This window comes from Pleurodeles waltl, chromosome 6 (assembly GCF_031143425.1).
Source record: "Pleurodeles waltl isolate 20211129_DDA chromosome 6, aPleWal1.hap1.20221129, whole genome shotgun sequence".
Classification (NCBI taxonomy): Eukaryota; Metazoa; Chordata; class Amphibia; order Caudata; family Salamandridae; genus Pleurodeles; species Pleurodeles waltl.
This window is the reverse complement of record NC_090445.1, coordinates 1,095,918,477-1,095,932,976: the sequence shown is the minus strand read 5'-3', so window position 1 is coordinate 1,095,932,976 and position 14,500 is coordinate 1,095,918,477. Positions and strand designations below refer to the sequence as shown.

General features: G+C 45.3%; 1 protein-coding gene across 2 annotated transcripts in view; it reads right to left on the bottom strand.

Moving 5' to 3' along the window:
- LOC138300602 (heparan-alpha-glucosaminide N-acetyltransferase-like) overlaps window positions 1-14,500 on the bottom strand; it is a 1,159,463-nt gene that overhangs the window by 255,541 nt on the left and 889,422 nt on the right. For both annotated transcript variants that reach the window (XM_069240195.1, XM_069240196.1), the window contains one exon: window positions 12,868-12,994. In XM_069240195.1, the coding sequence (XP_069096296.1) occupies window positions 12,868-12,994 (127 nt within the window). The remainder of the gene's footprint in view (window positions 1-12,867; window positions 12,995-14,500) is intronic.

Genomic DNA, 14,500 nt, shown 5'->3' with positions numbered 1-14,500 from the left:
TTGGGGATTACTGCCGCGTGTTTGTGGCTACCGCCATGTCGGTTGGAGTGGTAAAGTGGCTGTCTGTTTTGCCGGTTTCCGCCGTGGTCATGATTAATTTTTTTTTACTGCCAGCCTGTTGGCGGTATTACCGCCGCTTTATCACCGACCGCCAGGGGTGTAATGAGGGCCACTGTGTCCTGACGGCCTTACTGGAATACTGGGGGACTGGAGTCTGGTAAGTACATACAACATTCATGTCACACAATTGACTAGTCCTGCATGCTTCCTCACCACCCAAATCCTCACTAATTAACTAATTTAGCCACTACACCTCTCACCTAATCACCTAATGCCCCTCTCTTGCATGCCACCTCTTGACTCAGCCGAACGGCCCTCACAGCTCTTTGAAATGGTACGTTAACTACAGGCTGATCAGATCACTACAGCTCCCAGAATGTACTAACCTATCATTGTGAAAACCTTGATTGTGCACCTCACATCACGTTATGCATGTATAACCAAAGTACTGGCTACACCATTTAGATTGTTCCAGTGAGGACAGCACATGACAAAGACAGCAATGTAAGGGCACATCCACAACAGCAACCAAAGCAAAACTCAGCTTCAGCTCGGTGACCACAGATCACAGACACCAATCCAGAAATATCCAGACCTGGGTTGGAAAGGAAGATGGCAGAGTCAATGCACATGCACAACACCTACTTAAAGGACAAATACCCCTACATACTGACCTACTGTGTTCCCACTAGGACACCATTGTGCATTGTGCAGCTTTCATGTGTGACCTCTGGCAAGCCTGTCTATACACTAGGTAACATAGCCGAACAGTCATGTCACAAATCAGACATTATCAGATTGCATATGCACTAAACTCTGTACCCAATTAGTATGACCGCTCCCAACATGGACTAAGGGAAACAAGCCACAGACTTGTATGTATAACTAAGGTATGCTGTACAGCAGCTGTCAATGTAATTGCAGGGAATCATGTTAAACCACTGTCTGTATCGCACACAAAAGCAACCACACACATATTCTAACATGAACTCTGCGTCCCACTCCCTCCACAGGTAACCTTGCCATTACCGCTATGTAGCGGATACCTGAAACTGTCAGTCCCCCTCAGGATGATGGCCCCAGTGAGGACAACACCCTTGGATGTCAGGTCACTGAAGAACAACCAGGCCCATCTGGGACACCAGGTCTTTTAACAACTCTAAGCCTCACCCTACTCACATCAACACCTCGAAACACTGTTGCATCAACTTCAAAGGCAATCATTCTCCCCCAAACCTGTGTCCCAAGGACTGTTCAATCTATTGTGTGCCCCACATTACAGATACCTGAGTATAACCTTGCCACCCCTAACAATGATGGACCTTCAACCAATGGGAGTGTGCACACTGTGCCTTCGAGCTAGGGTCCATGGGAGGTATGCTGTGGGCCAGAGGAGGGGGCCTCAAAGGGACCCAACTGACCAGGTAACCATCTTCCAAGTCTTGGGAGTTAACCAAAGTTCTTAAGACAGGATGAGCCAAATCATCACCATGTTGGGGGAAAATCAAAGGTTGGAGAGGGAACACCACCAGGAAGAGATGCAGCCACATGGCTACCATTGCAGGGGTGCCGACGGACATCAACATCATTCTGATTACCTTCTCCACACAAAAGCAGGCCCTTTCCACTTCTAGTGTTACATCTGCCCCTTCTACATCTGCAGCAGCTAATGGAATAAAGGCCCTGCCAGGGGAAGGCCATGCCTCAGACACCCGTCCTTCCGAAGTTGAAATATCCCCCGTAAACGTGAGCATCCACCCAGACATCCAGCAGGAGCAGATCCCAATACCAAACCCAGTGCCAGGAAGTGAACCTCTCCTGATTTGTAACCTTTGTGTGCCACAGATACACCCTGTTGACTATTCCGAAACCTAACTCCATTTTCCCATGGTACAAGGACACTGGGCACTGGGCTTGTGTAACCAACTGAGGTAGCAGCTACCCTGATTAATTCATCTACCATGCCTTCACCCATCAGTTTAATGTTCATTTATCTAGTATTGTTGTCACTCATAGTCTTTTGACAAGCACAAAAAATCACAATTGAACACAGCTACTGTGGATGTGGCCTTTATAATCCATGTACAATAGCCATGCTTGCCAACTGTGGTCTGGTCATGCCCCCTGTATCGAACAGCCAGTGTAATGCTCATCATATGGAGGCTCCCTCAGCAGGAGACACATTACAACAGAAATGTCACATGACAGATGTCTAAGAGGGTGAAATCCATTTGTACAACAATGCAGTATTGCAATCAGGAAATAGAGCATGACAGAGAGTACCATCTGGATGTAAGCGGCATAACAAAAAGCACATACACAGGTTACAGAAGTCAAGCACATGTTAATCTATCTACAAAGCAGGGGCACACAGATAGGTCCTCTGTATCACCAGGTATAGGCTCTTCACATACCCATACCATAGCTACTAATTCACATGGAACCCAAAAGATCAGTACAGAGGAACACAGTACTGAAAACATACACTAACACTGGCCCCATACATGTAGGATTGTCACTCACCTATGTCAGTATACAGTCACATGCACCTTGGACTGCAAAGTTAGAACACAAACACAGCTAGGTCCCATGGCCATTACAAAGTACTCCACCCATTGTAAAGTGAGAGGCTATGATCCAAACTTCACACATGCCAGAAACTTCACCTGACACAATATGCACCATTTTACATCCTCCTCAACCCCACAGGTGAAAGAAAAGGACTAAGCATGTACCACCCCACTTTTATGAAGTATACACTCTCAAGGTACCACTCTACTGAAATTAACCTCATTTTACCAGGTATCAGTCAGGTACACCTCTCATGTCTGTCAGCAATTTCCATTGACATCTGACACAGAATTCCTCAAGCCTAGGTTGCAGAGACAAACAGGGTCTAGCTAAATCAGTGAGTGAAAAGAAAATAGTATAGGAGATTGCACGAAACATACCTCACATCTCAGAATTCTTTACCAGAGGTGTATATTAGCATCTGCTGTAACAATACATGAGAAAGCAGAACAATATGTCCTGTACACATTACAGTCTATGAGTCTACATCCACAACTCGCTCATAGGCATTGGATCTCATTACACCCCCACAGATGAAGCAAGAAAGGAGATGTAATGGCAGCCATCTACTTCTGGTTGTACACATTCCTCACAACAAAAGGTCCTCTTAACATACCTGTATGTCAGTTGAGGTACTGATTGATGAGATCTGCCTTAAAGGCACCTGTTCCTTCTTCCTCTGGCTCCTCATCACTTATCATATCAGCATTTCCACCCACAGGTCCAGCTCCCTTCCCTCATCTGCTATCAATGGTGTTTGACATCTCAGGACTAGATTGTGGAGCATGCAGCAGGCAACGATTATTTGGCATACCTTGTGTGACGAGTAGAGGAGAACTCCTCCAGATAAGTCCAGGCACCTAAATCTTTCCTTCATAAGCCCAAATGTTTGCTCTATTACACACCTTGCCCTCCTGTGGGCCTCACTGTAATGGACTTCCAATGGTGTGGTTGGGTACCTCACTGTTGTCAACAGCCAAGGGTGGTTTGGATGGCCTGAGTCACCTGTGAACACAATGGTTGAACACCACAAACATGTATGTGGGACTTGCTATATTGTGATGACAGAAGACATACATTGCAAACACACACTACAATGGAAACTAACCACGCAGCCAGGTTCTATCTGTATAGAGTCGTGTCATTTGGTGAGGGACATTGCTATTCCATATGATGAAGGAATCATGCACAGAACCTGGATACTTGGCTGTGACTTGTGAGATGTACTGGTTTGCCAGACACACCACCTGAACGTTGATTGAGTGGAAGTTTTTCCTATTCCTATAAACCTGTTCATTGCCACTGGGAGGGACCAGGGCTACATGGGCTTCATCAATGCTTCTACCACATGTGGAATGTGTCCCATCTCATAAAAGTCTGCCTTCACATAGGCCAGATCCACTAGGTTGGGAAACCTGATGTAGCTGTCCAGGTGTCTCAAAATTGAACACAGTACATCCTTTAAAACCAGACTTAACATGGGCTGAGACATCCCTGCTGTTAGAGTCACTGTATTCTCAAAGGAGCATGTGGCTAGGAAGTGTAGCACTGACAAGACTTTAACAATGGGAGGTATGCCATAGGGATTGCGAATGACAGGCATCAGATCTGGCTGCAACTGAATACAGAGATCCATGATTGTATGACGATTAAGATGATATGTCTGGATGACTTGCCTTTCCTCCATGGTGTCCAGGTCTACTAGTGGACGGTACACTTGTGGTTGTCTTACTCTCCTCATGGCAGGATAACTATGTAAAGACAACTGAACATAGTATGATTAATGCAGTATGCACACATTAGGTACACTTTGTTTATTCCTCACACCTAACATCTGTAGAAGATGCCTAGCACATCTGACATGTACAGTACAGCCCATAGATTTGCATCCGATTACACCCTCCTTGGTGCACATTGCCAACTATGACAATGGGATTCTACATCAGATACTACTGTAAGAGTATACGTGTGTAAGACTTAGCTGTCCTGCACTATTCACACATATTTTTGGAATGTATCTATATTTTTTCGAGGACTAAGAACGTCTGAGTAGCTGTACATAGCTATCATAGTATTTTCTTACTCAACTCAGCTTTTACTTCACATATGCTCAATATGTGACCCATACATGATGGCACTATACACAGATATAAAGCACTTTAGGGAAGTGAGTGAGTGGCGCAGATTAGAAAACACTTCCATCCATTAAATGTGCCCAAAATGGAAGGCACCTGACCTACTGTACTGGACAGAGGGAAGTGACCTAACTCTGCCGACAGACATCGTCAGACTGTAGGCGGTTGCAACCGCTGTGTAGCTTGTCATTGAAAAACATTGCTGCCTTTGGTGGACTTGGGCCAATGGCAATGTCCGCCAGTGGTGGCGGTCATGTACGTGGTGGCCGTGACCCCCATCTTCACCCCTATTGCTCACTTGACTCCTGACACTGTTGCCAGCAAGACCTCTACGACATGAGCTGCTGTGTACTGCCTCTTGGAGCTATCATTCCACAACCTGCAGGTGATAGGGCTCCTGCCTTCACCCCAGAAGAGTTTGATAGGCTAGTGGAGGTCGTCCTACACCTGTATGAACGGCTATGTGGGGTACCAGAGGAGCAGGGGAGTCCAATGTCCTAACTATGTGTGAAAGGTGTTCTGTGTGACGTTGCATCGGGCATGTAAACTTGTGAAGGTGTGGATGCATGCAGATGGCATGATGATGTGAAGGTTTGTGTGCAGAGACAATGGGTATGTGTGCCTACTTGCTGTGACTGATGTGTACTGACCACTCCTATTAGTATGGCGCATGTGTACATGACTTTCTCCTTTTGTTTGTGTCATCCATGCAGGTCAACGCCCATCAGAAAAAGGGGATTTGGATAGCCATCTCCAAACATGTGCAGACCCTGTGGGTCCACAGCCGGCAGAGCACCCATTGCAGAAAGTGGTGGGAAGACCTGCAACGCTTGGCCTGGAAGACCTATGAGGCCCAGCTGGGGATGCCCTCCCAACAAGGGCCCTGACCCCTTAATGGCCTGCATTTTGTCAGTGGCCTACCCTGCGGTGGATGGGCGTTTGACAGCAGCACAGCAGCCACAATGGGGAAGTACTGACTGACTTCATGTACTTTCCTCTGGTAGTTTGTATTTGCCATCTCACTTTAGCAGCTGTGACATTGTAGTAGGTGCTACAGGTATGTTGACTACTGGGAATACATAGTACTCAAGTCGCCTGCATGTGGACATTTAGATTACCATTGTCAAGACATATGTATGACTGCATGTGGAGATGCACATTTGGCAGTGCCACACGTGACTCTATCCAGCCATATATGTCTGTAAGTTGATGTATCATCCTACCCATCTAATATTTCCAGGTCCATTAATCAGAATATATATTGATGTAGTGCTAAGGTATCAGACCACTCCCATTTGTAAAGATTAGCTCTATGTGCTACATAAGGCCCTACATATTAGGTACAGGGCCTAGGTACCTTGTGTCCTGGTACAGGTTTTGACTTCATGTGAGGCTGGCATCTTTTTCAGTCAATAGGTATGGCCAGTATTGGACTGTCCAAATAGGTTTGTGGAGGTGTCTCCATTGTCCCTTCGTATTCCTACCATGGGGTATGTGAAGGTTGTACGGAAGGACCTCCAACTATGAGGGTCTGATTTTGTCTATTTGTGCTTACCATGCATTTCCATGCCATTGATGTGTGGATAAATCACTTGTATCCCAATGCCTTTGTTGAGAAGATAAGTGGCTAGGCTGTCCTACATTAGACAATGTGCAATGTCCATGCTAGATGTGCCAATGCCCTACCAATAAGAGTGCTACATATGGTAATAGCAGCCTACTTCATGTCTCAATGGTTACCTGAGGGCAGATCCTGCATAGTGGGACAATCATTGCTACCCTTAGCCTAGCTAATGTGGGCAGTTTGGACAGGATTTGGTACTGGCTCACCTCATTTTTCAGGATTTCATGGTTTAGCTGTACTACTGTTTCTCATACAGGTGTTGTTGTTGTGGGATATGTTGTCAGTGGCATGGCAGCCGTGTAGGTGCATGTGTACATGTATTTTCAGTGGGATATGTGTTGTCTGGACTTAGCTAGTGGAAATCACGTCAGGAATGCTGTGAGTGATGTCGGTGTACTCATTTTGTCATGTCATGTTGTGGCTCTGCATCTGCATGTCAGGTGAAATGTAATATGCCCTCCTGGGAATTAGTAGGCTGTCCATTGTTTAGTAGTTGTAACTATGCTCTATGTGACTGTCAGTGACAGTATCATGTGTGCTAGGTAGGCCACAGTAGCAAAATATGCATTTCTAGTGTAATAGGGACTGTCTGTGAATAGTGACTGCAGCTAATCCTCTATGATTTGGTACATATATTGACATAGCTGTTCTCCAGACATGGAATGTAAAATTGTATGGGACTGTCACATTTTGTGTCTTCATCAGAGATTGTTGCCATTGTGTCTTTTCAGCTGATTGGAATGGCAGGTGCTGTGTCGTGTGTGAAGAGAGTTGTCTTTACTTGCATGGAACATGACTTATGTTCATGGACTGGGCAGGTGTAGATTCAGATTAGACATGATATGGTATTATCAGTCAAATACATTTCCTCAAAGTGATAAGGATATAGAAAGTGATGAGTTGGATTAGGGAAAAATATCAGCTTTAACCAGGGCATGATGAGCATGCTGACTTTGAGGTTCACCTGATTTGATGGGATGCTCCAGTAGTGCTCCCTTACATGGATTATGATGATGGTGAGAGAGATGACAAATGGGGTAGATTGAAGTATCATGTTTTGACATAATGTGGGATTTGTGGGCCTCAATATGGGACTACCTTGCCAGGAGACGTATACCTACATTTGTGCATGTTGCAATGTGTGTATGGGAGGAATGTGATGACCCTCTCTCTCCATCTCTATCTCTCCCTCCCTCCCTCTCTCTCTGTTTGTGTGCATCAGCAGGCGAAGGAGACAGGGCACAGGCAAATGAGGATGCTTCCGGCCACAGAACCCGGAGTGCTTATACCACCGACAGGGAGGGACCCAGCGGCCCGGAGGGGGAGGGGAGGGCCAGGGGCAGACAGGATCCAGCAGATCATCTTCAGAATCCTCCTCAAGTGGACACTCCCTGGTGGTGGCGGACCCATCTGAGACCACCCCAGCACCATCTTTGTCCGCTACCCCCATTTCTTCCACCGCCCTCCCTGTTGCTCCCCACCCAAATGGCCATGCCCGCTTACCCAAGAGGGTGGGCATCTCCTTTGCTGCAGGCACCCCTGCCCTTACCCCTGTCAGCCCTGCTGCCCTCAGTGAGGAGACTATTGACCTCCTGAGGTTGATCTCTGTGGGTGAGTCGACCATCATGAATCAGGGACTGGCAACGCAGGTCCAACTGAGTAATTCTTTCCTGAAGGGCATTCAGCGTGCACTGGCTGGCCTACAGAGATCCTTTCAGGCTCTATCCTCAAAACTGACCGCAGCCAGTAACCCTTTGTCTTCGGTCCCTCCACTTTCCTCTTCCCACACAACACCTGACACGCCTGCAGCCACCACACCAACATTCACTGATCCAGCCAAAATACCTATCATACCAACAATCATCACAATAGCAGACCCACAGACATTCCACCCCAGTTGCCGCATCTGCAGACACCACGACCACAGACACACCTACATGCAGCACATTCACCATGCCTGCAGTCACTGCCCCAATAGTCACCCATCCAACATGGTTTCTCCGAGCACCTCCACCCCTCAAATCCCAAGGCACACAAACGCCCACATTCACCCACCCAAAAGACACCTAGCACCCACAAGCATACCTCGCAAACACATGCACCCAAGACATCCACCAAAACACCTCAGACAACCACTCCCCCTCCCTCCACACCCAAACCATTTTGCCATGACCGTCCCCATGTGTCAAAGAAAGCTTTCCTTTCCTCTCAGAGCTAAACCTTTTCCCTACTCCTCTCCCACCCCGTAATACCCCAAAAGGCTCTGTGTCCTTCTTCAACTCCAGCCCTTCTACCTCCAAGACCTCCCCTGCCCCCCCTGAAAGTACCCATGCCCCCCCTCCAAGAAGTCTACTCCTCCCAAGAGATCCCAACCCTCCCCTAAGCCTGGACCTAAGCACCCCTCCCAAACCCAAACCCAAAGATGCCCCTCCCAACCCCCCTCTAGCTCTAATCCCTGAGATGCCTGCCTGCCCCCTTGATGCCCCTACCTGTGGAGGGTACATGGCAGTCAGGAGTCAAGTTAGGGGCACATACAAGTGCATAATGTGCATGTTGCACTTGGACTTGCCTATGGCCTTGACCTTTAATTATATATAATATATATTTAATATATATCATGGCCAACCTGTTGTTGGTTCAAATGTTACATACTTGTCCTGCTTTTATTTTCTTAGGGCAGCTTTGGCCTTGGCTGATTTAGTTTGTGTGTGAGTTAGTTTTGTGTAAGTGGTGGTAATGCTACCAGTTGTGTCTGGGCAGCATGTGTGGTTGTGTGCACAGCATTTTTCCTCCAGTGATGGGTGTGTATTGTGTGATGGGCATGTGTATATTGGGGACATGTTGTGGTGTTAGTATTATGTGGTGTTTGAGTTGGCATGTGTTATTTGCAGTGTTTTGTGCCTTTGTGTGGTTGGACTGTGAGCATTAGCGTGTGTGGAGATTGGAATGTCAGATCTGTTGTTATGTGGGTTTGCGGGGTATGGCGTATGCTGTGCTGTTTGGATATGTGATATGATGTGATGTTCACTTTCTGGTGTTGGTACGTAGTATTGTATGTATGATTTGTCAAGTGGTAGTGTCTATTGTGGGTGCTTGCCAATGCTTTGGTGGTGTTGCTGCTGTGATGTAGTTGGGTCTTTTGGTGGTGTTGTTGTGTGTGACTGTGCCAGTGCAGTGTATCTGGGGTTTGGTGTGTGTTTCAGCCATGTGTTTGGTGTAGGTGTGATGGCCATAGTGTGAGTACTATGTATGTGCGTGTGTGTATGTGCCTGTGTGTGAGTGTGCATGTTGGCGTGGGGTTACGTGTGTGTGCCCTCGCCACCCATTTCTGATTGATATGTTGTGTGTGCTTAGGTACTTTGACATTTTACAACACTGACAGGTAAGTGTGTGCACTCACGGTTGCTGTCATCATTGTCATCGCTGGTTCCGTAGTCATTGGGCGAGCAGCGGGAAGACGTGTAGTTCAGGTTCCATGCCTGCTCCAGACGAGTATGGGTTTCAGAAGGTGAGTGTACCTTTTTATACAGTTGGTTTCCGCCAGAGTTTCCGTGGTGGTGCGACCACAGCGGAAACTTTGGTGGTGTGCAGCCTCATAAGATATCTGACTCGAACATGGTCTCAAACAGCTTGCAGGTGGCTACTGTCATCCATGACGGCCTGACCGCACTGGAGGTGCCAGCGGTGGTCTGTTGGGAATACCTCCAAGATCATAATTTGAACAGCAACATGGCGGTTCTGAGACTGCCAAACTAGTAGTGACCCCCATAGTCACATATGCCATCACGTGTACGTGCTTCAACTGAATAATGCAGCCATGTGGCATCATGACAAATGTGTCCTCATAAGGGCATCACGTTACCATGTCTTTTTTTATTATTATTATTTTTTGTACGTATGCTCACCAACATCAGCATAAAGCAATTTGTAAAAAAAACAACAAAAAAAAGAGCACCAGCAAAGCCAATAGGTTACATAGGTGAGCGGTTACACTAATATTGTTTGTATGAATTAATTTCAATAATGACAGAACAAAAAACAAAGATCACCAAAAATAACTGCCCAGAGTATCCATTGATCACTTTGTTCTACATATATACCCAGATCTCCTCACCCAGAATATCAATAAAACTTCTGAGCTGGAAATCTGTTGTCCTACTGAGCCAGGTTATCTGTTGATCTTTTGACTTGAAGTATGTCTAGATTTCTTGACCCTGAGTATCTCTAGATCCCCTCAGCCAGGTTCTCTTTAGATCTACTGACCCAGAGTATCTCTAGAACCCCTCATCTGGGGTGTCTCTAGACCTCTAGTCCCAAAGTATCTCTATATATTTTGACCAAGAGAATATCTACACATTATGATCTGGGGTATTTCTAGATCTCTGGACTCTGCATATCTCTAGATCCCCAGAACCAGAACGCGCCTAGAAAAATCATCAAAATGTTACTAGACCTTCAGGTCGAGTACCTTGAATTATCTACTCAACCTAACTGTAATGTACTTGACCAGTTAACGGCTCTCAAATTGTGTGATCCTAAGCAAATATTTTATTGTGGGGCTTATTTATGTGGCTATTTGCTTCGCTCTTGGATCCTGCAACAGGGTGCAGGAGTGATGAAAACCTTACGAATGATTTTTGAACCCACGTAAAGCCACTATGCGTGGTTGAGTGGCTCCAAAAATCTGGAGTAACGCCATGAAGTGTGTCCTTTGGAAGGCATTGCATGGATTTTGATGCATTCCTAGATTTACAAGAACTTGTAAACCTGGGGATGCGCCATAATCTAACACCTTCCCAGGGGAGGCGTAGCAAAGAGATATATCTCTTTATTTCCTTGTTTCTTCATCTTTCTATGTGTGCTGCATTCTGCATCACACATAGAAAGAGGAATATGACTCTCAGGATTTTTCATGTGCAGGAAAGTGTCCCTTCCAGCACAAAAACAATCCTGCATGCAGTACAGGCACCATTGCACTGTGGTGCATGGGTGCCTTCGTTGGTGATAGGCAGCCCACTGTGCACTAGCACATGAGAAAAGACAGGAATTAACTGTATTGCCTTAAATATGGAGCATTCCTGCCCTTTGCCTGTCACGCAGTGCAGTGCAGCAAGGTGACTTGCTATGCTGTAGTGCATGACTTCCGCATAAATGAGGCCCTAAGAATCTAGCCCACATATTGGGTACACATGATCTCTGATTTGCCTCTTAGTTTACTAATATCATTGCCATCAGGGCAGGGTCAGAAGTGTTTCTCAGGCTAAGTTTAAACATTCACTTTTAATAAATATAGTACTTAGGCATGATGTGGTAGCACACTGTCATTTACAGACATTAAATTTCAAAGAAATGGGAAAAAAAACTTTTCACTAACTTTTGGCTTTACTGATAAAACTATGTAGTGTATTAACAATCATCTGTGACAACTGGGTTTCAGAAAACATATTTAAAATTTGCACATGACCAATTAAAGTGTTTTGATCCTATTAAAATCTTTTTTTTATCACTCAGAAGTACAAAAAATGGGCTTTCACAACTACTGAAATATATTTTTCGGAAGGTTTGTAAAGTTGACTTATTCGCTATTTAAATGTGCAGAACTCTGCAGTAAGGGAGGGAAAGGTGATTGTTAGAAGACTGAAATTTGACCTCTGTCTCTGAACACACAGAATAAATATGTCAAGATTAAAAGATTTAAAAGCCTCTTTATTGCTCCTTTACTTTCTGACTAAACAGAGCACCAGTTCTTTGTCAACTCCCCAGAATGGGTGAGTAGGTCCTAAAATAGCCAGCAAAATGTTTCTAGATATACTGACCCAAGGAAAATCTAGATCTCTTGCTACAGAGCTCTAGATTGCCTGGCCCACAGTATCTCTAAATTACCTGACCATGAACATCTCTAGATCCCCCAGACCTGTGGTATCTCTAGGTTTCTTGTCCTGGAGTATTCCAGAATCTCGTGGTCTACAGTGTCATGGGATTCACCAACCTAGAAAATCTCTAGAATTTCTGGACCAGGCTATCTCTAAATCTCCTGACTAGTAGTATGTCCTGACTTTCTGACCTGCCTTATCTCTTGACCCACCTGATTTGATCTAAGAAGTGGTTATTTACCTTTAAGTACCAACTGGCATATGACAATCACTTATGGAAGCCACAAAAAATAAGAGATAAGTGGGAGATATTTCCGAAGGAGAGAACAAGTGTCTTCACCAAGCACATGATGCCAGTCTTAGACTTCCAGCTGTAGATTGATATCCATGCCTTAACTGTTCCTTGAGTGCACATGGGAGCGCTACCTGGTGACACTGAGTCTACTCAATGCTAAACATTTGAAAGGAGAATGGACGGTGAGCAGGGAGCATGTCCTTTTGCTATACCCCACTAAGGTCAAGTCAATCTTTTTTTATTAGATTGGATAATTAAATCCATCAGCAAAGTGAAAACATGAATTTAAATAATAAAAAAATTAATTACCTTGCAGGTAGGATGGCCAAAGATATGGTTTTCTCCCAGCAACCACTTGTCAATGTAGGCTGCAGCTCCTCCGGTGCAGGTGGGGTATCTTCCTTGATCTCCGATCCCTCCAGGCCCCAGGTAACCCCTGCAATGACACAATGAAGAATGTATATTGCAGCTGTGAGGTGTTGAGTGCCACCAGTGTTATACCTTTGGAAGAGGAAGTCACAAGGGCACAGCTTTCAGATGCAAAACAAAACATCACCATTTCATTCTTGTTTCCCTTTTAGATAAACCTTGCACATTTACCATCACACTTGAACACTGCTAACCACTTTGCCCCCTGCTATGCTGACCATCACGGTTCATATGTGGCCTACAGGCCTTGCCTCACTGGCCCTATTTTTCTATTTTATTTATTACAGCTGCATCTTTTGCCAAGCTAGAAAGTTCAATGGTCTCTGCCAAGCTGGAGAGTTCAACAAGCGAGAAAGTAAATCACTGGAAGAGATTGAAGGATGAAGGGATATGAAGCAAAACTGTCTCAGGCAGCATCTGGGGATACTTCAAGGAATATCACTGCAGGTTCAAGCTCCATGTATTCTAGCAGAATTACAAACACTAACTTTATGACATCTATGACATCTACAGACATATTTAGAAGAAAGTGGTACATCGGTCCTGATGAGCCACTTTTCTTGCATTACCGGTGCCCCACATAACAACACCATGGTTGTGTCGTATTTACAATATGGTGCACCATGGGGGTTGTTAGGACGTTAGCACCAAAATGTTTGATGCTATTGTGGTGCATTGCAGCAAAGCACAGATAGGCCCATTGATCAAAAAGGGTGTCTTATTTTAATGCCTGCTCTGAGTAGGCGTTAAAAATGATTGAGAAAATGGCACAGCGAAATGTTGCACTGTACCATTTTTTTGGGCCTCCCTGCATCAGAACATCCCCCTTGCATAAATTATGCTTAGCGCAGGCATAATGTGGCACAATGGTTTACAAAATGGCGCAATGAGACCATTAATGCTGCCTTAGCGTAAAACAAATGACGCTATGTTGGCGCAAGGTAACAATATGGGCTTGTAAATATGCCCCATAGTTTGCTAGGTCAAATCGAGCTTCGAACAACAGAGTTAGAAAAGCTTTGATTTGTCTGCCAGTCCTTGAGTGACATATTGCAAAGTGTCTATCAGAGTAGGTGGGACAAATTTTATTTAAAAGCGATTACCGATCTTAAAAGCTGCTGTCGTTTATGTTGGTAGATACATCAAAGGTGTTAAGGAGTGAATGGTAATCCAATCTTTCTGACCTGACCAGACATGCATGGGTAACTATTGCAGAAGAGGTTTTGAGGGCTGTGAGTGAATTTAGAGGGGTAGCTTCCACTGCCAGTGCAGTGCTGCATAGGTGCTACAGTTCTGGAAGCTTTTAGGGGAATTTCTTCTTTGGGTCTATTTGATGTTCTGCTAATCTGGTTAATACCTTACACTGGAAGAAGCAGCAGCTATAGTTTACCAAAAAACATAGACAAGCTTGAGAGGCTGTCAGCAGAGATGCTCCCTCTTCACACGGTATGGGAATGTCCCTTCCTATGGGACTTCTGGTGGGTGGGGGTGGCATTAATGCATCTCTCGGAGT